This window comes from Typopeltis vanoorti, chromosome 15 (assembly GCF_054136105.1).
Source record: "Typopeltis vanoorti isolate ZY-2024b chromosome 15, IOZ_Tvanoo_1.0, whole genome shotgun sequence".
Classification (NCBI taxonomy): domain Eukaryota; kingdom Metazoa; phylum Arthropoda; class Arachnida; order Uropygi; family Thelyphonidae; genus Typopeltis; species Typopeltis vanoorti.
This window is the reverse complement of record NC_143563.1, coordinates 61,502,917-61,527,157: the sequence shown is the minus strand read 5'-3', so window position 1 is coordinate 61,527,157 and position 24,241 is coordinate 61,502,917. Positions and strand designations below refer to the sequence as shown.

General features: G+C 34.3%; 1 protein-coding gene across 3 annotated transcripts in view; it reads right to left on the bottom strand.

Annotated features, from left to right (window-relative positions):
- Positions 1-24,241, bottom strand: part of LOC150098799 (gamma-tubulin complex component 5-like) — a 304,536-nt gene that overhangs the window by 23,645 nt on the left and 256,650 nt on the right. For all 3 annotated transcript variants that reach the window (XM_090405102.1, XM_090405103.1, XM_090405104.1), the window contains exons 18-19: positions 14,904-15,024; positions 1,244-1,395 (exon numbers count right to left, since the gene is read on the bottom strand). In XM_090405102.1, coding sequence (XP_090261228.1) covers positions 1,244-1,395; positions 14,904-15,024 — 273 coding nt within the window. The remainder of the gene's footprint in view (positions 1-1,243; positions 1,396-14,903; positions 15,025-24,241) is intronic.

Below are 24,241 nucleotides of genomic sequence, written 5' to 3'. Positions count from 1 at the left end.
TTTATTAATAATTTTCTTCCAAATTAGTATTTTGTGTGTCAAGACTCCAATATTGTCACATCTTATATTCTGGTCTTTCCAAACACTTCTAACCAAATCAATTAACTAGATCTTGGTCTTTTTCAGAGTCTTTCTCCTGACATCAAACACCTGTTTTGTTAAACCTTTTCTTTCCAATTCTGATTAAGTTGTTACACCACCCGAAATTAGCTTTGCTCACACATTCCTAAATGCTAGCAGCATCAAGTTCCTTTCTGATATCTTCATTTTGAATATGATTATACCATTGATATTATTTGCCCATTCCCATAATTTTTATCAGAACTTGCATTTTGTGGTCTCCAGTCTGATCAAATATTTTATTTCCAACTCAGTTCTCAGAGCCTTAAGTTAAAACTGGTATGCCCACAATGTTTTGTATACATCTGCATCGGTTTTGATTATTTTCTTATTCTATATAAATTTATTCAGCTGACTCCTATGATATTAAGCTATGATATTAAACTGTCTATTTCCATATTTAATTTGCCATTTTGATTTAAAATTGTGCCCAAACAGATGAAATGTTTTACTTGTTCTATAGGTTCTCCATTCAGGATGCAGCTGATGTTTTCAATGTTCTTGCTTTTTTTTTTTTTATTTTATAGTCTGTCATTTTAATACTGATTTTCATATGAAATTTGTCACAGCAATTAAGCAATTTAGTTAGAGAAGCCTGCAGACTTGTGCCATTTACCTTCATAATAGGATCCATATAGAAGATGAAACATAGTGTGTACATTCTAGTCTAGTCTGACATCTGATTTTACATCAAACCATTTTCATGTACTTTCTCCAATTCTAACTGCTAAACAATTCAGACTATACATTGCTTGCCATAATGTTCTGTTTATACCATATAACTGTAGCATTTTGAATAGCTTTTTTCTTGGCATATGCCTTTTCCAAGTTTACAAAACTTACACACAAATTCTTATAATCCCATGATTTCTCAACTATTTGTCTTAAAGTTAAAATCTGATTTGAGAACCTCTATATGACTCTGAACAATCCAGCCAGTTGTTCTCCAAGTTTCTCTTTTACAATTTTTAGCAAGTATGGTTGCATAAATCTAAAAATAACTTGAATAGCATAACATAAATTTAAATAATATTTGTAATTTAAAGTTAAAATTACCAATATGAAATAGAGTATAAAATTAAAGGAATAATAATATACAGCAGAAATGGAAAATGATTCATACTCTTGTCATAATGTATGTATGAAAACTGTTGACAAAATGTAGCAATCTCATCCTCAGGATATACATTGCATGGATCTTCTGCTGGAATGGTAACTGGTGGTCATTGCATGGTTGCTTGTCCATAGAGGCATCATCTACTTTGATGGTTAATTCTATATGATGAAAAAAATTTTCCATAAAGATTAAATCAGCAATAATAATAGTAATCTAATCATGAGAATTCTAACAAAGATGTTAACAATATGATGCCTACCAGATAGCAGAATCACTATGGTATATGAAAATTCAATGGTATAGGGAATCAAAAATATATTAAGTAGAACTGACTATAAGAACATTGAGTATGTTTAATGAATGTTAAGGATTTGAAGGATGCTATTTAAAAGGAAAACACGAAAAACATGAAGGATTTCAATAAAGTCAATTTATTATTGTTGTTTTCATCATAGAAGTCCCGCTGTCACATACACAGCTCATTATACTGTACCTTAAATGCACTCACTGTCTCTGCACTCAACACACTCTCAGGTAGTGTCCCATCTCCATGTTCAAAACTTGCTCCTCATCCATCCACTCACACCTTCCTTATACAGAAACAACAAAATTCTTTCTTCAGACAGAAAAGTTTATTTAATTATAATATCAAAATGAAACAAGCGAGTTGATAACATTTATTCCTTTCACAATCTTTTATGTACAGAGGCATGTATATTCACTTAATTAACTTTAACACAACATGAATTACAGTGGTCACTTCTGCTTTATTCCTAATTGACAACAACATTACAAAATTTTTGTCAGCTCATATGTACTTGGAAGTTACAACGAATTGCTACTATCTAATTTAAATAAATTTATTTCACATCTAAGCAAGACTTCAGTAACTAAAGATAAGAATAACATTACAAAACGTCTTGTCCGCAGCATACAAATTGAAACATATGTTTAACTATTATATCATATTAAAAACAAGAATATTAGGAAAGAACTTGACATTGTTGGCATCCAGGAATGCGTTAGCAGAGCTAATCTCAGGTGGTATGATCACTTAAACAGAATGGGCAAGGAAAGATTAGCAAAACAAGCGTTCTCTGCCAGAATGGCATGAAAACGACCCAGAGGAAGACCAAGATATAGGTGGATTGATACAGTACAATGTGCCTTAGACGATAGAAATATAAGATCTGATAATGTTGGAGTCTTGACAACTGACAGACTGATTTGGAGGAAAATTGTAGATAGGAAGTTAGTATTGATGTAAATTTTTCATGTAGTACTATCATATCCTGTACACCCATTGAGTGTATATGTCAGGAATTTGATGGTGTTTAACTAACTACTTTATGAAATACTTTATTACTAGCTTCTTAACTTTCATTCATTTTTATATTTTAAACTTATGGGATATCTGAATTTTAACATATATATATATATACATATATATCCTTCATATCACTCTCCTATACACAACTTGCTGATACCTATCAGACAACCAATCTTCAATCCAGTGCACTAATCTATATCGAGCAGCCCCACCTATTCCAGTTTAATTAAGAGCTTGCCATGCAGTAATTTATCAAAGGCCTTTGCAAAACCTAAATATCCCACTATATATATATATATATATATCTCCCTTGTTCAATGCATTTACTACCTTGTTATAAGTAAACAGATTTGCTAAAACATGACCTTTCTTTAGCAAACCCATTCTGTCAAAGGGTATGCTAATGGTGTCAATAATCTTAGTCCCTACTAACTTCTGTAACACTTTAACCACAACTCCAGAGACACATACTGGATGCTGAATTAGAAACATTTATTAATACCATGTTGGACTTCCTTTAGCTTGAATTACAGCAGGTATACCGTTTGTAGTTTGACATAGATTCCACAAAGTGTTAGATTGCATCTATGTCTACAACATATTAGCATTCACCAGACAGTCCTTTAACTGGCTCAGATTTGATGGAACACAAGACTTTGTTCCTAGATCTGTTTTTCTAACATGTTCCATATATTTTCTATGGGAATTCAGATCTGGGCTTTGTGGTGGCCAGAGAAAATGGTGGAAGTTGTTGTCATGCTCACTGAACACTACTGAACAATTATTGTGCAATGAACCATGAAACAACTATCACCTGCTGGATTAAAACGTCAACATTGCAGGATGCACTTGATCGGTAACAATATTCAGATATTCTTTGGGACCAGTTCCATAACATGCCCCATACCATGACACCACCTCAAGAACCTTGAGTTGTGTTTATCAGGCAAGCTGGGTTCACTGCTTCATGGGGCTCCTGCCAAACTCTCTGCCTACTGTTGGTACAGAACATTGGTGTACTGTGACTCGTCAGACCACAGGACTTTTTTTATCCAATCTTCTAGTGTCCAGTTATGGTGTTCCTGACACCACTGTAGATGAACTTTCTGGTTCTTGTGGAAATCAGGTTTCTGTATAGGCATGTGACTACCAATACCGATCCTCTTCAATTTCCTGTGCATAGTTTGGAGAGATATGGGTCGGGAACAGCCTTCATTAAATGCTTCGGTCAACTGCTGCACATAGGAAGTTCTGTTTGTCCATAGAAGCCTTCTCAGATGATGGTGATCTCATTCCTGACAGACTGCCTTAAGGCTACAGTTATGCCTCTTAGACAAGCAATGTGGGTTATTTTTCCATGAATTAAACACCTGGGATATCTCACCTTTTGAGAAACCAATCAGCTCTGCTGTTTTCAAAATTGTGGCCTCAGCCAGATGACTATCCACAATAAGCCCTTTATTGAACTCTGAAAAAACCTTTGTTTTTCTCATTGTGATCAACACTATTGACGATTACTGACCAGCAGCATTCTTAAATAGTTGCCTAGAACACGTAGTGCCTCACGTGATCAGTATTTTGCATATACGCTGCATAAGTGATGTTTACGTATATCTGCATGAAGATTTCTAATTTAGCGGCTGTATGTCATCTCCCTTATGAAGGGATATAATTTTGTCTTCTTTCCATTCCTTTGGAACTTGGCTCAGTCTAAGACTCATGTTAAAATGGTATGTCAATGCTGTTATTAACTCCCTGGAACATTCCCTCAAAACATATGGTGACATGTCATCAAACCTTACAGCCATAGTCATATCAAGTTTACTCAGTTCTTCATATACTGCTCACTCACCATCAGTGTCTCCGCCTTTCCCCTTCCCGCTGTATTCAAGTTCTGCATGTTGTCACATTCATAAGAATGAAATACCTCTATGAATTGCTCATTAAATACCTCAATATATCCTCAGTATTGGTTATTTTACCATTTTCACCAACCAATGTCATCCTTCCATAATCATTCTTTGGTCTACTAGCCACATATCAAAAAAAAACTCCCTGGGATTTTTTTTAGTCTCATTAGTTAACTGCTGCTCACACTGCACTTTTGCTACCTTACCAAATGAGTCATTTTCCTCACCTGCTTTTTTGTATTCCTCATGCAACTAGTTACGACTGCTTATCTTGTGCTGTCTCCATAATGCCTTCTTTCAGATTGCATGCCTCACCTCTTCATTTATTCATTTCATACACACTTTATTTAACCTCCTAACCTTTGGAATCCATTCAGACATTGCCACTGCCAGACAGTTTCTGCGTAGAGCCCAAGCACTGATCTCCTTTCCATCTAATTTCTCATTCCAAACCATGGCCTTAGTTCATCATAATATCACCAGCATATAGTTTCACATATCCCGTTCTTGCAAAAGTCCATGTAGAAGATTTTTCTCCAGTTGGCAAAAGTGACCATGAAATGATCACTTCAGATGGAGGAAGATCTGACGCCTCACTTAAATAACATTTTCTGATGAAATGATCAAATCCAAGATCCTTGATCACTTCTGTATGTGTTTCTCACAAATTCTAGAAATTCATTCTCTATGCTCAGATACCATCTTCATACCAATATATATTATCATAATTAAAATCACACTAATGATCATCCATTTCTTATTTCCAAGGCTAATTTGCCTATATATTTTCTTCTCACTGCCCTCAACATTATTAGATCTATAGCAGATCACTTCTGCCTCATACCATACTCATCAAAACCATTGCCACTACCTGTCACTTGCATCTACATGCCATGCTTGGACATAACTCCTCCATTATTATCGGCAGCACTCTTTCTTCTTTTCTGCCTATCTTCATGAAAAACATCATATCCCTCCATCTCTACTCCTGTCAGAATGTCATTCTCATCCAATTGACTCCCTTACTCTGAGAATTTCTAGCCAATGAACTCGATCAATGCAACAATTCCATTCCACTTAATTTGGAGACTTCTTGCATTCGTAGAGAAATGTAACAGCTCATAACAAGTTCCATGGATACCACTTTTCAGATATGACTCCTCCTTAACTATCCTTGGCCATTCCTCTCTATCACCACCAATCCTACGACCCTTCACAGATCCAAACACCCTTCCCACATCCCAAGCTATCTCAATCATTTATTGTCCACTTACTTACACATTCACTTCTAAATCCAACATGTGTAGTGTCTCCCCCTGCCCCCCCATTTTCTTATCTGCCTTCTGCTACTGCCCTCTTCATTCATACCACTCATTTTTCCATTCGCAAGCTCTTTCAGATATTCTATTCACTATAATCATTACTCTCCCTCACGCAAGTCTTTCCAGCTGACTCATATCAAAGCCATTTAATGCCTCTGTTACAGAGTTTCACCCATCCCTCGAATTTGTTCAACACATTCACAAAATCTCCTTTCTTTTTGCATAGCTTTGCTAACATACTGTTCATGATTTTCATTCATCACTCCCATACCTTGGCAACACAATTACTACCTTTCCTATTCGATGTTATCTTTTAGTCTCCTCAATTGCTTGATATCCATTCTCACATTCTCCATCAAATCATTTGTTTCTATTACCATTTGTGCACCTTCTTATTCACCATATCTCTAATAATTGAATCCCCATACAGAGTTACTCTTTCACGTGACCATCTTTTGTTTTATTCTTCCTCACTTATCCATACATATTTATAATTCTTCCCATTTTACTCTACACTTCATCTCTTGCTTCATTTTCACTAACCACTTTGTGCTTTCAATCACCTTCCTGTTGCTATTCATACTCGTTACTTTGTCACTCGCATTTTCTTTTTCACTGCTTTTCATGGCTGTTATCTTATTGCCAGTTACAAATCTTATCATACCACCAGTCAATTCTTTCTTGCCATCAGTCTTGCATGCTATCTTACCATTACTATCAGAAGCATTGCCTTTCTCAAAATTAGTCTTGCAAGCCATCTTACTATCAACTTTGGGTGCTTCAATAACTACACTCATGATCTCTTGTTCTGCCTTTTGCCTGCTATCACTCACATACAAAGACATACATATAGAGATGCATATTTTGCACTTCTTACACCCATGCTCTTTCTCAACTGTCCTATTCAACCTTTTTACCTGACTTTCTACTACATATTATACTATTCAATTTGTATAATTATGACAATATTTCACAATACAATTCAATGCACAGTACAATGTTACAAAATAAAATTCAAGTATTACTATCATATTCTGTTGGTACTAACACTTATTTTGGCTATTATTTTATTATGGTTAATAAAAAGTTTTCTCATATATGCAAGTAGAATATAATATATTTCCAATGGTTTCATAGTTATGATAAGCAACTGGTTTAGAGTAATGTAAGTTAGTTAATGCAAATATGTAACCAAGGGCTGTAGCCATACTGGTTACTAGAAAAGTAATTAACTCAAAACAGACACTGAGAGTCCAGGAAATGCATCTAAGAGAGCTCCCTTACCAGTTATAATAATGTACATGTTGATATTTTAATTCCTAATTGAATGAACCAATTTGTAAATTAATACCTTAATTGGTTATGATATATGAGTTATAATGATCTCTTATACTATATGTTTAAAATAATTGTCAACATTGTTTAATCCCATAAGGTAGTTTCTCAATCTTTTTCTGAATACATATTCTGAGGTTATAGATTTAATTTCATTCGGAAGTTTATTATAGCTACTCATTGCAATGTACTCGAAAGATTTATGAAAAATTTCTTTGTTAGCCTTAGGTATTTTCAGCATGTTTTGACTGCAGCGCAATCCATAGTCTACATTATGTACCAAGAAACTTTCAGTGTTTCTTTTTACATATAACAGACAACCATAGAGATATAGTTTCTGAAATGGTAGAATATTATGAACGATATACAGATCATTGGTTGAATGTGCGAAGTCGGTAGTAGTTATGGCTCTGATTATTCTGTTTTGTATTCTTATTAATGGAAGCAGATTGTTATAATAGTCTTCGCCACAACAGGTAATGCCATATTGCAGTGAAGAACTTACTGCATTTACAAATTTACATTAAGAATGCTGCATTTACAAATTTTTTAATATAATATATTCTGTTAATTATGAACCTAAACTTATTTGTTAAGAAAGTGGTGTGGGAGTTCCACTTCAAATTGCTATCGATATGGAGACCCAAATACCTGACGGTTTTTGTTTTTTTGATTAAGCTACATTTACAATTTAGAGTATCACTGCATTTCCTTTCATGCCATTTTTTATACTGTGATCTAAATTGTCTGTTAATGTAAAGTACATATATATCGTTTTGTCGGTATTAATGTTAAATCCATTGTTGCTAAACCATATATTGGTTTTTAACATATTGCTATTAAGCCGATTTTTTAGATCTTCAAGGGTTGTTTCGGTGTATACTAAAGCCGTATCGTCAGCAAAGGATATCATTTTGCCAAAAAGTTTGTATTTACATATTTACTTGTCCACAGTATTTTGATCCCAGCTAATGACTTCATCAAGCAGTTTATTTAATTGTTTGATTTGCATATTTGTAGGGTTATAATTAATTTCTTGATAGGTGAAGGTATCCTGTAAAAGGTAGTCTATTTTCTCTCGTAGTCATCCTTATCCACTACCACTATCGTCGTCAATCTGCTTTTGAAATAGATATATTGCTATTTTTTCTTAATGAAATTAGCACCTGGGTTTCAGCACTCGATAAACTGCATGGAGGTAATTTGCTTTTAAAAAGTGAAGCAGAAACTTCAAAAGGTAGTTTATTAGCATCTTCGCTGGAAAGTCCTGACAAATTGTGTTCGATGTTATGCAAAAATTCAAGATATGGGATGCATTTTGGTACCACAGCAAAGTCATGGCTTTAGCTAATACACTAGTTTCAGCATCAGATAATGGGCGACCAGAAATATTTACAGTTTCATTTATTAGTGGGCGTGTCAGGAGTAAATTTTTTGTTTACAGTATAAAGATTCATATTTTTGCATCAGTTTGCAGGAATGTCTTTCATAGGAATTAGTGAAACAATTATGGACAAGTTGTGCACTCATTTTGGAAGAACTCCTCGTTTATATGGCCTCCCCAAAATTATAAAGAAGGTTATCCAGTAAGATCCATCGTGAACTGTATTGACTCTCCCACCTATAGAATTGCTAAATTTCACGTTTATTAACTGCCTATACTGGACAATCCAGATCATTCATCAAGAATTCAACAAGAACTTCTCAGAACTTACAACAAGAACTTCTCAGAACTTACAACAAGAACCTCTCACTATCAAAAAGTTAATGGAATTTAATGGTTACAACCATTAAATTCCATTAACTGTCGTAACATAGTCCGTAGTCCATTAACTGTTGTAACATAGTCCATAATCCAGCAGATAATGGACTATGTTACAACACCTCAAGATTTGTCAACAGACCGCAGGGTTCCAATCCCTTATATATCTGGCATCTCAGAACCGATTGGTAGAATTTTGAAGTATCATCTCATTCCCAAATATTTTCCAATCAACAAAATTTCTCGTCTGTTGCCATTTACAAAAGACAAACTAGCACCTCTATCATTAGCTGGCATTTACCAGACACAGTGTGAATGTAATCTAACATACTTTGGACAAACAGGCCATTCTGTAGAAAAAAGAATTAAAGAACATCAATATTATATAGAATACATGGAACCTCAAAAGTCTGGTCTGGAACAACATAGTATTGACACTAAACACAATATTCAGTGGGATAAAGCTCATCTTCTCCATAGATACAGGTTTAAATATGAACACCTTTTCAAAGAAACTTGTGAAGCCCTTTCACATCGGTCAAATCTGAATCGGAACGATTGTCTCTCTCTCCCAAAAGTTTGGGAGATTCTTATCTTATGTAACCATCAAAAATAGTTGTTTAATAATATTTTTAATAATATTATTTATTAAAATTAATTTCTAGCAGGTGGCAACAGTTTTAATTGGTAAATCACCGACTGCTGTATGTACTTTATAATCTGATTCCTTCGAATACTTGTTTCTACACACTGATGATGTACTGTTATTTTCAGTACAAAATATCTGTACTTTAATTTCATTAAAGTTAATAACTGTAGCTATTGTGTAATTTATTATTCATTTTATTCAACTATCCCTACCCCACACTAGCTTTGCTTACTCTACTGTAAATATTCATATTTAATTTTCTATCTTTACTAAACATCTTGTCTATATAGTTGAAATATTTCCTTGTTCTTTAGGTTTTCGATTAAGAATGCACACAGTATTTTCCAGGTTCCTGCCTATTTTCATAATAAGTTTATTACACAGTTATTCAATTTAGTTAAGGAATTCTGAAGACTTGTGCTACATTTATTTAGAAGTATAACACAATCTGTAATAAAGAGCTGAGTGGAATTTTGGAAATTCAGATATCAATCTTAATGACATTTTTTTTTTCATATGATCCATTTTTCTCTAACATCTTCAATTCTGACTTTTTAAAATTTGAATTCTATCACCCAATGTAATTTAAATTGTTATTTATTTTTAAAAAGTCTGTTGTATGAAAATAACTTATAAAGGAATAAATAGCTTCAAATGTCATAAGATAAAATGTGTATGGCATTTTGGAAATTTCTGAAACAGAGATAAATGAGCATAGCATCTAAAAATTTTGCTTTATTTTACTTGTTAGAAGAAACAACTTTCATAAATATTCTGAAGTTTTCCAACTGAATAGTATAAATGCAAACATTCACTCAATCCCTTAAATAAAAAGAGAGAATTATGGAAATAAATGAGCTGGCAGAGAATGTATAATGTTTGACTCATTCTTTCACCTTGTATGCATTCTGCTTCAGCCTTTTCAGAGGCAGTAAACTTCTTTGGATTGTACAGAGAGTGTTTTGCTGTTTTTTGTCAGCTCCACTACAATGGAAACTCATGAATAAATGTACAAAAATATATTGATAGGGAAGCAGCTAGAGCAGTAAACATAGAATTTTGAAAATATTGCAGGTAAAATTTTGAAAAAAATAAAATAAAATAAAATATATAAATAAATAATAATAATAAAAAAATATATATTTACACATTTTTTTTCAACTGAAGCATGAAACATGTGTTTTTAAAAAATAATGTTAAATGTGTGAAGTTTTTTGAAAGGGATGACAAAAACCCATTTCTGCACCCTCCTCAGATTTTTTTCCTCTTCCAAAATCTTCCAACTGAAAGGGCATCGTTTTGACACATTTTAGGAGACCCAAAGCAGAATTGCAGGGGGTGCTCAACATAGTCACACTTGAGAATTTCGAGGATGCATGGAATCATGGAAGACCTGATGGGATAGCTGTATGCATGCCCAAGAGGACTACGTCAAAGGAGATGGTAAAAACTAGGAGTTAGGATTTTTTTTTATGCTCAAATTCCCCAAATTTTGGGTAACACTTTGTATACTGTGACATTTAAAATCTTTAAAATAAATGCTGGGGTGCTTAATTCAAGGAATTCTGGTTGAAGGTTAGACTTCATTTTCTTGATAAGGATGAGAAATACATTGCTGTTTACTGAAATCTTTGTACAAAATGCCTTTCTCAAGCAGGAAACTTTTATACCTTTGAAATTATCATTCTTCAAATCGTGCAATCAATCTTAACTGTTTTAAGTTGTGGCATAGTCAAGAATAAATTATTTAAGAGAAGATAGACCAGGCATAAGAATTTGTAATTTTTACTGACAGCACTCAATAAATTCATTAAAGACAGGACTATCATAGCAGAACATGCATCTAGAATCAAATTTGTGTGTTTTGTTTTCAGTATAGAAATAGGATTTAAGCCAACAAGCTGTATAACTGAGAGGAGACTTCCACATAGCCTTTAAAGGAATGTGGAGAACCAACCAGAGCTTCTGACCTAATGTACAATCCTCACCTTCTCGTGGTTCACCCTGTTGGGTATCTACCTGGATACTGAACGAACAAGGATGGGCTGACAATTTGGAATTTAGCCAACCAAATTGTTGGCTTAAACCAATATACAAAATGATGGTACAACATGAAAAAATTTCATGCTGGCTGGGGCATAGTCCGGTTAAACAAGGCCCCAGTTGTTTTCGCCAGGGAACCAGAGCAAACAGCGAAACGTCAGCTACTGGAACAAATCTGAACGCACACCACAACTCAACATCACCAGAGTTAAAGATCGGTACTATCAACAAAAGAAGCCTGAATGGCAAAGAAATGGAGCTAGCTGAGGAATTAGATAAGTACCAGATCGACATAATAGGGGTGACTGAAACAAAAAAGGCAAAAACTGGCAACATCTTTCTGAGCAATAAATAGAAAATGTTATATTCAGGAAATGATAATCAAGGAAAAGAAGGAGCAGCCATAGTATTCAACACAAAATACGAGGCTCATCTTCTTGAATGGCAGGAAGTGTCAAGTAGAATGATTTGGGCAAAAATCAGAATGGGGAACTGGAAAATGAGACTTATTTGTGCCTATGGTCCCACAGAAGGTTCTACTAAGGTAGAAGTGGAGGAATTTTTTGATGCTTTAGAAAAAGCAACTGACACAATGAAAAAGGAAAAGTTGATCCTTGTTGGGGATCTAAATAGCAGAGTAGGAAATGATTGTCAGATATACAAAAATATTTTGGGAAAATTTGGAGAAAAGAGCAAAGCTAATAATAATGGCAAATATCTGTTGGATTTCTGCTCAGGACATGGACTGATTATTACTAACACCATGTTCCAACATAAAAATGAGCACAAATTCACATGGAGAGAAGAGGCTAGGAATAAGAAAAGTCTCATTGACTATGTTATTGTTGATAGTGATGTTTTCTCCCTGGTGCAGGACACCAGAGTGTACAGAGGATTTGAAATTGGAAGCGATCACTATTTAGTCTTGAGCAGGATAAAACTGAATTTCATATTGAAAAGAATAACATGTAAGAAAGTTTTAATGCGAATAAAAGTTGAGCAGCTCTCAGATGTGAACTGTAGACTAAAATACACAAAGATTATTGAAGAAAAAATGAAAGAGTTTGAGAACAGAAACCAAACCTTGGAGATTCAGTGGCAAGCCTTGAAGAAAACCCTGATTGATTCAGCCAGAGAGGTATGTGGTGAGGTTGTCTGCAAGGATAGAAAAATCAGAACCCCATGGTGGACACAGGAAGTTAAAGAGGCAGTGAAGGAAAAGAAGAAAGCATATCAAAAGTTCCTGGCAAATAAGTCAGCTTGTGCTCTTAGAGAATACAGAGACAAACGTAAGAAAGTTAAAGACTGTGTAAAACTAGCTAAACAAAACTCATAGGAGGCCTTTGGCAAGAACCTAGAAAATAAATATCAAGAAGGTGGCTAAATATTCTGGAGGTTGTTGAAGAAGCTTAGGAATGGAGGAAAGAGTGCTGTAAAAGGAGTTAGAGATGATAAAGGTGTCATAAAAACGGGAGAAAAAGATATCCTTGAAGTATGGAGTAATTACTTTGAAAAACTGCTAAATGAAACAAGCAGTGATGACAGTACAGTGGTAAAAAACACTGACCATGCATGCATATCCTTTCTTGAAGTAGAAAAAGTCGTCAAATGCTTGAAACGTGGAAAGGCAGCAGGAGTAGATGATGTTTGACCAGAAATGCTGAAGTATGGTGGTAGTCTTACAGTGGCTGCACTGCATAGTTCAGAAAGCCTGGACAGAGGGACGAATTCCCGATGATTGGAGTAGAGCTCTCATAGTACCCATATATAAAAAGGGAAATAAAACTGAATGTGAGAATTACAGAGGTATTTCCCTACTGATTGTTCCTGGTAAGATATATGCAAGTATACTTGAGAAACGGTTGAGAAGAATTGTGGAGGAAATGTTTGGTGAAGAACAAGCTGGATTCAGGTCAAATAGAGGCTGTCAGGATCAGATCTTCACTTCATGACAAATAGTTGAGAAAGCATGGAAATATAACAAAGATCTGTATTTAAGTTTTGTCGATCTGGAAAAGGCATATGACAAGGTGCCAAGAGAGAAGCTATTGAAAATGCTACAGTTATATGGTATCAATGGGGCATTATATCAAGCAGTACTTAGTCTGTATTTGAGTTGTGAGTCAGCAGTTAGAATTGAAGGAAGTACAGGAAGATGGTTTAATGTTAAATCTGGTGTGAGACAAGGATGTGCACATTATCACCTCTGTTATTCATTATCTATATGGATCACATTATGAAGGAAAGTGGTATTAAACATGATATCAAAATTGGAGATGTTAATGTCAGCTCTTTGCTTTATGCGGATGATGTTATACTTATCAATAAATCCACTACGAGTCTGCAAGAGTCCCTGACTAAATTGAATAACTGTTGTAGTAGATATGGTATGAATGTCAGCAATAAAAAGACAAAGACAATGAAAACAGGTGGAATTATTGAAAATGTCAACTGTGTTGTGAACGGGGAACCTGTGGAACAAGTAAAACATTTCAGCTACTTAGGCACGATTTTTAGTGAAGATGGTAAATTAAATATGGAAATAGACAACAGAATCAACAAAGCTGGTATGGGTAAGAAGTCAAATGAATAAATTCATATGGAATAAGAGAGAAATTAGTCGGAACACTAAATTAGCTGTATACAAGACAGTGTTCAAACCAGTTTTACCTTATGGATCTGAGAGCTGGGTCAGAAGTAAAACACTTAACCAAAGACTAGAGACCACAGATATGAGAGTCCTGAGAAAGATTAGAGGCGTGAACAGATGGCATCAATGGCAATATCATATTAAAAATGAGGATATTAGGAAAGAACTTGCCATTGTTGGCATCCAGTGCTAGCAGAGCTAATCTCAGGTCACTTAAACAGAATGGGCGAGGAAAGATTAGCAAAACAAGTGTTCTCTGCAAGGTTGGCAGGAAAACGACCCAGAGGAAGACCAAGATATAGGTGGATTGATACGGTACAATGTACCTTAGACGATAGAAATATAAGATCTGATAATGATAATATTGGATTCTTGACAAGTGATAGACCGATTTGGAGGTAAATTGTAGATAGGAAGTTAGTAATGATGTAAATTTTTCATGTGGTACTGTCATATCCTGTACATCCCTTGAGGGTACATGTCAGGAATTTGATGATGATGATGATGAAGATGCAGATTGGATTGTTAATTTAATAAGTGATTATGCTGATTACCAATTAGTAAATAAAATTGTTTCAATTTTTATTTTATAGAGAGAGAGTAAAGAATGATTAAAATATATGAAATATACATAACTGTATTACAATTCATAAGGCAACACTAACCTGAGAATCGCAATTCATCTAATGCATATTTTGCACATTTCACCTGAAGTAGAAAACTAAATACTTTACGGTAGAGCTCTTGGGAAGAGAAATTTAGAACAACATCTACAGGCCAAGGAACCTAAAATAATTGAACAAAGGTAACCAATCTGAATTTCTGTAGTGATATTGCAGACATAATATCACTCCTGAATTTTTAATTTTTAAATGATCATAATCCACAAAATTTGCAGTTTGTTTTCATGACTGACATTACAAAGAATAAGTAACAATACAGAAGGATCTTCACCTGAACATTGACATATATAAATTAAGCTCCATAAAATATTAATATTCAAATAATTTTGCATATAAAAGTAATTAATCTACATCTAGAAGCCACTTGAATCACTTTACCTCTTCAATCAAATTAGAAAAATTAAGAATCATAAGGTAGAAAATTTCTTAAGTTATGACTATGTTTTCTTAAAAGGGAAGGAGTTCCTAAAATTCATCCATCATGCTAATTATTGTTAAGAGTATAAATAAGAAATTTTTTTTGTCTCCTTCAGACTTCTTAAATTCTCTAGTTGTCTCACCTTCAAGATGTTAGGCAATCAAGGCAATAAGAAAAAAAGTTTTCCATCCTATAGCTATAATTTTGAAATTAATTTATCATATGTATCATCATTCCTAGAATGCCATTATACAGATGGAGGGAGAAAAAAAAATGTTCCTTGGTTAGTATGATTTTAACAAATTTGAAGTGAAAGAAAATATAATTGACTGAAGAAATAAGTAGTTTTTATTTATAACTCTCAAAAAAAATACTCTAGGTCACTCAAAAAAAAAAAGTATGCTGAAAAGTTATAATATGCTAGTGATAGGTAAACCAAGTGTAGAAGACACAGGAAAGCCGTTGTCTTCAGCACTTTGCACAGTAACTAAGAGAGGACAATTTTTGGAGAAGATTACCGTAACTGCTTTATGGTTTTGCATTCATCTAAAAGTGGGATATTCCTAGAAGATCAATAGATCATATTATATATAACAGTGCTTCTTAAATTGGTTTTGAAATTACAGGACTCTACAGAAAACATTTTATTTTTTTGTGGAACCCCTTAAAAAATTTTTATAAAAATTATTTGAAAGGAAATTATAAAAATAAATAGTTGCATACAAAATATTTTGATTAAAAAAACTTTTAAAAAAGAAATATAACTTACACTGTTTTCTCATACATTTAATAAATACATACATAATATTAATGATTTTGCTATGTAATAATAACTGGCAAGTCACATTCCGTAGCAATGATAAAGAAAACCATCTTTCTCTCTCACACACCCACCCACCCACACAAACACACAGAGTTTTGTTAGATAGTATTTTCCTCATAAATACACTGAATACAAATTATAAATGTCTATATGCTATGCAGAACTCCCACAAGTTTTTGCAGAACCCTAGGATTCTGCAGAACACAGTTTAAGAAACACTGATATCATCATCATCATCAAATTCCTGCCATGTACCCTCAAGGGGTGTACAGGATATGATAGTTCTACATGAAAAATTTACATCATTACCAACTTAATATCTACAATTTTCCTCCAAATCAGTCTGTTACTTGTCAAGACTCCAACATTATCAGATCTTATATTTCTATCGTCTAAGACACTTTGTACCATATCAATCCACCTATATCTTGGTCTTCCTGCCAACCTGGCAGAGAACACTTGTTTTGCTAATCTTTTCTAGCCCATTCTGTTTAAGTGACCATACCACTTGAAATTAGCTTTATTAATGCACTCCTGGATGCTGACAATGTCAAGTTCTTTCCTAATATCCTCATTTTTAATACGATATTGCCATTGATGGCATCTGTTCACACCTCTAATCTTTCTCAGGATTCTCATATCTGCAGTCTCCAGTCTTTGGTTAAGTGTTTTACTTCTGATCCATAAGTTAAAACTGGTTTGAGCACTGTCTTGTATATAGCTAATTTAGTGTTCTGACTAATTTCTCTCTTATTCCATATGAATTTATTCAATTGACTTCCTACCCATACCAGCTTTGTTGATTCTGTTGTCTATTTCCGTATTTAATTTACCATCTTCACTAAAAATCGTGCCTAAGTAGCTGAAATGTTTTACCTGTTCCACAGGTTCTCCATTCACAACGCAGCAGACATTTTCAATGATTCTGCCTGTTTTCATTATCTTTGTCTTTTTATTGCTGACATTCATACCATATCTACTACAACAGTTATTCAATTTAGTCAGTGAATCTTACAAACTTGTAGCGAATTTATTTAGAAGTATAACATCGTCCGCATAAAGCAAAGAGCTGACATTAACATCTCCAATTTTGATATCATGTTTAATACCACTTTCCTTCATAATGTGATCCATATAGATAATGAATAACAGAAGGGATAATGTACATCCTTGTCTCACACCAGAATTAACATTAAACCATCTACCCGTACTTCCTTCAATTCTAACTGCTGACTTACAACTCAAATAAAGACTAAGTATTGCTTGATACAATGCCCCATTGACACCATATAACTGTAGCATTTTCAATAGCTTCTCTCTTGGCACCTTGTCATTTGCCTTTCCCAAATTGACAAAACTTAAATACAGATCTTTGTTATATTCCCATGATTTCTCAACTATTTGTTGTAAAGTGAAGATCTGATCCTGACAGCCTCTATTTGACCTGAATCCAGCTTGTTCTTCACCAAGCTTTTCTTCCACAATTCTTCTCAACCGTTTCTCAAGTATACTTGCATATATCTTACCAGGAACAATCAGTAGGGAAATACCTCTGTAATTCTCACATTCAGTTTTATTTCCCTTTTTATATATGGGTACTATGAGAGCTCTACTCCAATCATCGGGAATTTGTCCCTCTGTCCAGGCATTCTGAACTATGCAGTGCAGCCACTGTAAGACTTTTATACCACCATACTTGAAAATTTCTGGTCGAACTTATACTCCTGCTGCCTTTCCGCATTTCAAACCTTTGATGACTTTTTCTACTTCAAGAAAGGATATGCATTCCTGAATGCATGCCTGGTCAGTGTTTTTTACCACTGTACTGTCATCACTGCTTGTTTCATTTAGCAGTTTTTCAAAGTAATTACTCCATACTTCAAGGATATCTTTTTCTCCCATTTTCATGACACCTTTATCATCTCTAACTCCTTTTACAGCACTCTTTCCTCCATTCCTAAGCTTTTTTAACAACCTCCAGAATATTTTGCCACCTTCTTGATATTTATTTACTATATTCTTGCCAAAGTCCTCCCATGACTTTTGTTTAGCTAGTTTTACACAGCGTTTAGCTTCCTTACATTTGTGTCTGTATTCTCTAAGAGCACAAGCTGACTTATTTGCCAGGAACTTTTAATATGCTTTCTTCTTTTCCTTCACTGCCTCTTTAACTTTCTGTGTCCATCATGGAGTTCTAATTTTTCTATCCTTGTAGACAACCTCACCACATGCCTCTCTGGCAGAATCAATCAATGTTTTCTTCAGAGTTTGCCACCGAATCTCCAAGGTTTGATTCCTGTTCTCAAACTCTTTCATTTTTTCTTCAATAATCTTTGTGTATTTTAGTCTACTGTTCACATCTGAGAGCTGCTCAACTTTTATTCGCATTAAAACTTTCTTACATGTTATTCTTTTCAATATTAAATTCAATTTTATTCTGCTCAAGACTAAATAGTGATCACTTCCAATTTCAAATCCTCTGTACACTCTGGTGTCCTGCACCAGGGAGAAAACATCACTATCAACAATAATATAGTCAATGAGACTTTTCTTATTCCTTGCCTCTTCTCTCATGTGAATTTGTGCACTTGTTGGAGCATTGGTGTTAGTAATAACCAGTCCATGTCCTGAGCAGAAATCCAAGAAGTATTTGCCATTATTATTAGTTTTGCTTTTTTCTCCAAATTTTCCCAAAATGTATGTCTGACAATCGTTTCCTACTGTGTTATTTAGATCCTCAACAAGGACCAACTTTTCCTTTTTCATTGTGTCAGTTGCTTTCTCTAAAGCCTCAAAAAAATTCCTCAACTTCTACCTTAGCAGAACCTTCTGTGGGACCACTGGCACAAATAAGTCTCATTGTCCAGTTCCCCATTCTCATATTTGCCCACATCACTCTACTTGAGACTGTCTGCCATTCAAGAAGATTAGCCTCGTATTTAGTGTTGAATACTATGGCTACTCCTTCTTTTCCTTGATTGTCACTGCCTGAATATAACAGTTTGTATTTATTGCTCAGAAAGATCTCACTAGTTTTTGTGTTTTTTTGTTTCCGTCACTCCTATTATGTCGATCTGGTACTTATCCAATTCCTCAGCTAGTTCCATTTCTTTGCCATTCAGGCTTCTTATGTTGATAGTACCCAATCATGCTGAATATTTTTAGCATATGGCTTTAGTTCTAAATGAAATTAATTCTGTAAGTACTTTAATTGTTGTAAGAATCTTTATTCCAAATGGAATTGTGTGCAAGAATTACAGATTACTTTCAATTTTTTCAAAGATTTGCTATGTGGTATGCTTCTAGCTTATCTGAGATTAAATAGGCAATAAGCAAGAAAAATAACCCTGTAAAGTTAAAGAAATCTCTGTAGAGTTGTAATTTTTCTGAGTGTTGTTATGAGGACATTATATTTGTATCTAAGTGTTTCTTCAAATGAAAATTTCATATATATATATTTGATTTTATACCAATAACCAATAATTGTATAATGTGTATACAATTTTAATTTTTTTCTTAAATAAATGTAAATTTATTTTGGTGATTTGTCTTTATGTAATCTCAGATAAGCTGGAAGCACACTTTACTACTACTACTACCACTTGTCTACTTTTCTAAAAAACAAGATATGATTTATATAAATGCAATAGCAGATGGATGTGATTATATTAGGGACCATATCTTGTTTTTTTAGAAAAGTAGACAGTTTACCAAAACACAAACCAAAACTATTGAATAAAATGGCTTTAATCTGCTTAAATTACTATTAAATCATTTCTAAACTTCATATAACATCCAGGAACATTTGAAGAACAGAAAGCAAACTTCTCTTTATGCCTCTCATTGCCCAATGTACCTGGCTAAAAGTTTTTGCACTTTCCCCTTCTAAACAGCATTAAAAACAAGTGACTGAAAAACACTCCATGGTCTTCTTAGAATCCACTAAGATGGCTATCCACTGCACCCAATAGTGGACTGTACTGGCTCTCTCACTTAACACCATGCAAAACATCTTTCTCGTCATCTTCAGAACTCATTCGCCACACCCAGACTAGATCTTATATTGAAAACAGCCTTGACTTTAAAGAGAAAATTAAAGATCTATGTCTGTATAATAACAAAATTATGGTTTCTTTGATTAGTCTCCCTATTCACCAATATCCCATTACGAGACGTTTTAATTTTTGGAATCCTATTTTCTGGAAGACATTGTTTATTTATTTAAATTCACCACAAATGCAGGCTGTTTTATGCAGCATCAGAAAATTAACTTTTTGGTGCTATTTTTTTCACAACCTCGTATATGGCTTTGTTCTGTTGATGATATCTTTGTGGCGTGGTACCACTTGGAGACAGAATTACTTCTGCTCCTGGAAACAACTCGGTGAACTACTGTTTCAAGTTCATTACTTAATGTGAATCCAACCATCTACCCTTTTTGGATACCTTAATAATTCGAAATCCATTGGGTATGTTAAATTTTCGATTTATCAAAACAACCTTTACTGGCAGAAACATTCACTTATCCTCACACCATCATTCAACACAGGAGACAGGTATTATCAAAAGTCAGAGTTCGTGCAATCTGCTCTTCTGATTATTCCCTTTTGGTAAATGAATCAAATAGAATTAAAAGCAACGAAACTATCATTCAGAAAATTATTTCTTGACCAGACTGCAATCTAACGTGAAAAGAATTTCAATATTCTAACTTAAAGGAATCTCAGAACAAATAGCACAGATTTTTTATAAATTTAATCTATACACTTCCTTCAAACCAGTTCAGAAGCTGCCGTTTTTTTTTTTTTTTTTTTTTTTTTTTTTTTTTTTTTTTTTTTTTTACTATCTACAAATGATACATTACAGTCTCTCCCCTTACTAGGTGTCTATCAAATACCCTGCACATGCCATCTTTGCTACTTTGGATAGACTGGTCATTCTGCTGATTAGAATCTGAAAACATCAAAACTATATTGCATTTTTAGAATTTGACAAGTTCAGCCTTGCTTTTCATGCTATTGACACTAGGCATGAGTTCATTGGAATTTTTTTTTTTAATCCGCAGAAACTGTTACAGCTGTTTCTTTGAATTATAATAGTGTAATCCAGCAAACTCAGCTGTGACTGAGACACAAGCTAGTAAGCACATGCTACATGACGATATCTTATAATTCACGGTATGAAAGAAGTTACTGGTCTTTCTCCCTGACAATGTTACATTGGATTAAATATATCAGAGTTTTTGAATAAAATTATATATTTTTTCTACAAGTATCTATAAATATGAGGGTGGTCTGAAAGGTTCTCGGCCTAACAATGAAAAAACGAATTTATAATTTCAAAATTATTTTATTTTTCAACATGATCTCTCTTAAGACTAATACATTTATTCCAGCAATGCTTCGGCACCATTTTCCCATCCCTGTAGTGGTTCTCAGTAAGACCTGAAATATATCCCTCTACAGCTGCAATCACATCTTGATTCGAAGAAAAATGCTGACCAGCGAGGAAGAGTTTTAGTTTTGGGAAGAGATAGAAGTGAGAGGGAGCCAAATGTGGGGAATAGGTGGATGTTCCAACAATTCATAGTGCAAATCCCTTAATTTTCCCATTTGGGCAGGTGCATTGTCCTGATGAAAGGTGATTTTCTTCTTCTGCAAACCAGGTCTTTTCTCATGAGTTTTTCATCTAGTCTGTTTAAAAGATCAGAATAATATTCCCTGGTTATTGTTTTACCCTTTTCAAGATAATTAATAAACAAAATGCCTTTAGTATCCCAAAACACTGATGCCATGACCTTTCCTCTGATGGAACCGACTTTGTCTTCTTTGGCGCTAAACAACCGGCTTCTGTCACTGTTTTGACTGCTGTTTGGATTCTGGCGTGTAATGGTGAATCCAAGTCTCCTCCATAGTAATAAATCGATGCACAAAATCAGTTTTATTCTTGTAAAAACGCTCCAAGCACTGCTCAGATTTTCATGCGAGTGCATTTTTGATCTGCTGTGAGCAAGCGCGGCACCCATCTTGCACAAAGTATTTTCATTTGCAATTCTTCATGCAAAATATATCCTACACATTCTTTTGAAATATCTATAGTCTCAGCAATTTCATGCACTTTGACTCACCAGTCATCCAATACCATATCGTGCACTTAATCAACGATTTCTGTTGTTACACTTTTTGGATGTCCTTCACGTGGATCATCTTCAAGGGTGGTATGGCCATGTTTAAACTCAGCAGCCCATTTCTTAATTATTGAAAATGAAGGAGAAGAGTGCCCATTAAAATTTTATGAACTTAGAATGAATTTCTTTTGGCGTTAAATCTTCTTTCACAAAGAATTTTATAACCGCATGATACTCAATTTTATCCATTTCAAGGAATACAGACAGCTGTATGAAACAAACAACTTGATAGAATGACTTGCAATTTCACATAGATGACAGATTATTATGACAGATGTACCAACTTAGAAAAAAAAAAAATCTTGCCAATAGTGTTGCCATCTATGGCCGAGAACTTTTCAGACCACCCTTGTATATACTGATCCCACACACAAGAGCTAGAGGAACCTATGAACACATCAGTGATGTGAAAGATGAAGTAGACATAATTAAAGGATTCCTTTATTGCAATGTTAATCAAAGCCATCTTCAAACCGGTTGGTTGTTTCTTCAAGAATCATACTCTTAAGTAAATAAATTACACAAATGAACTTGCCTTCCTGTCATGAAAGAGTTCATGAAAGGAAGCCAACTGTCTAGGTGCTATAATGATTGTCTAGTTCTTGCATGGAGAAAACCTAGCAACTGAAGAAATACAATACAATAATACTATTTCAGCTATGGACAGCCAATATCAGAATTTCAGAACACAAGGACTACATCCGGTTTCACCAGTACAGCCACTCTGGTCTTGCTGACCATGCACTGGATACCTGCCACAGAATACGGTGGAAGAAAGCCATGATAGTACACCGTAGTAAATACAAGTATGAAAGGCTTTTCATGGAATCAGCTTCAGCCCTAAGAAATAATCCGAACCTCAACAAATTTGGCTGCATGAGACTGCCTCAAATTTGGGAAACCTACATCAGAAGACCTCCAGCCCAATCGCCCAAGAATACCAACATTGCCTGCTAGGGGGCACCATCAGTACTTTAGGAGAAATAATAGCTTCCTGCTTCTTCCTCATTTACTGTTTGTTGCGCCTGCGTGCACGTGTCTTGTTCTTAAGTTTCTTGAAAATGGCAATGACATTGCCAAAATATTGAAGTATATTAAAATTTATTTTAATGTATATCTTAGTGACGTTGTAATTTCCTTAAAATTACTTAGTAAAAAATGCATAACCAACGTCTAAGCCTTTCCACGAGAATTACAATAATACTATACAATGATGCAATTCCATAGATTCAATTATTATGTGAGAGCCTTCATGCAATACCTATCATGCCTTTTCTTAAATTTATTCACTGGTAATGCATTCATAAATGACTCTGGCAACCCATTCCACTCATTCACCACTCTCCAAGCAAAAAATCTAGTCCTCATGCTCTTGCTAACCACACTCTTATGCAGCTTCCAAGGGTGACTGCTACCAAAGTACTTTACATTACTGTCAAGTATTGAAAAATATCCTCTGTATCAATATTATCAAACCCATGTATGTTTTCCTATCATATCTCCTCTTTTCTGCTTGTCAACCAAATTTTGTATCCCACAAATTAATCTATCTCCATAAGAAGCATTCTCCAGGAAGCAGACTCCAGACTTTAAAAGATACTTCATTAAGATTACTCACCAAATTAATCTCCACTGATATTTTTGCCATCTTGGTCATTTGCCTCTGGATTCTACCACTTCCTCATCCATTAGAAACCCAAGTAACAATATCTGTATACAGCAATACAGAAGCTCCCATATCAAAGCCTTATCTACAGAGGGATAATAATCACTGTATCTCTATATGTCAGTATGTTTTTCGAACACGCTGACATAAGGAAATCTGTATACAATACTGTGCTATTCAAATATTTCCTAAAAAAGTATGAATTTTGGTGGGTTTTAAGAGGTGG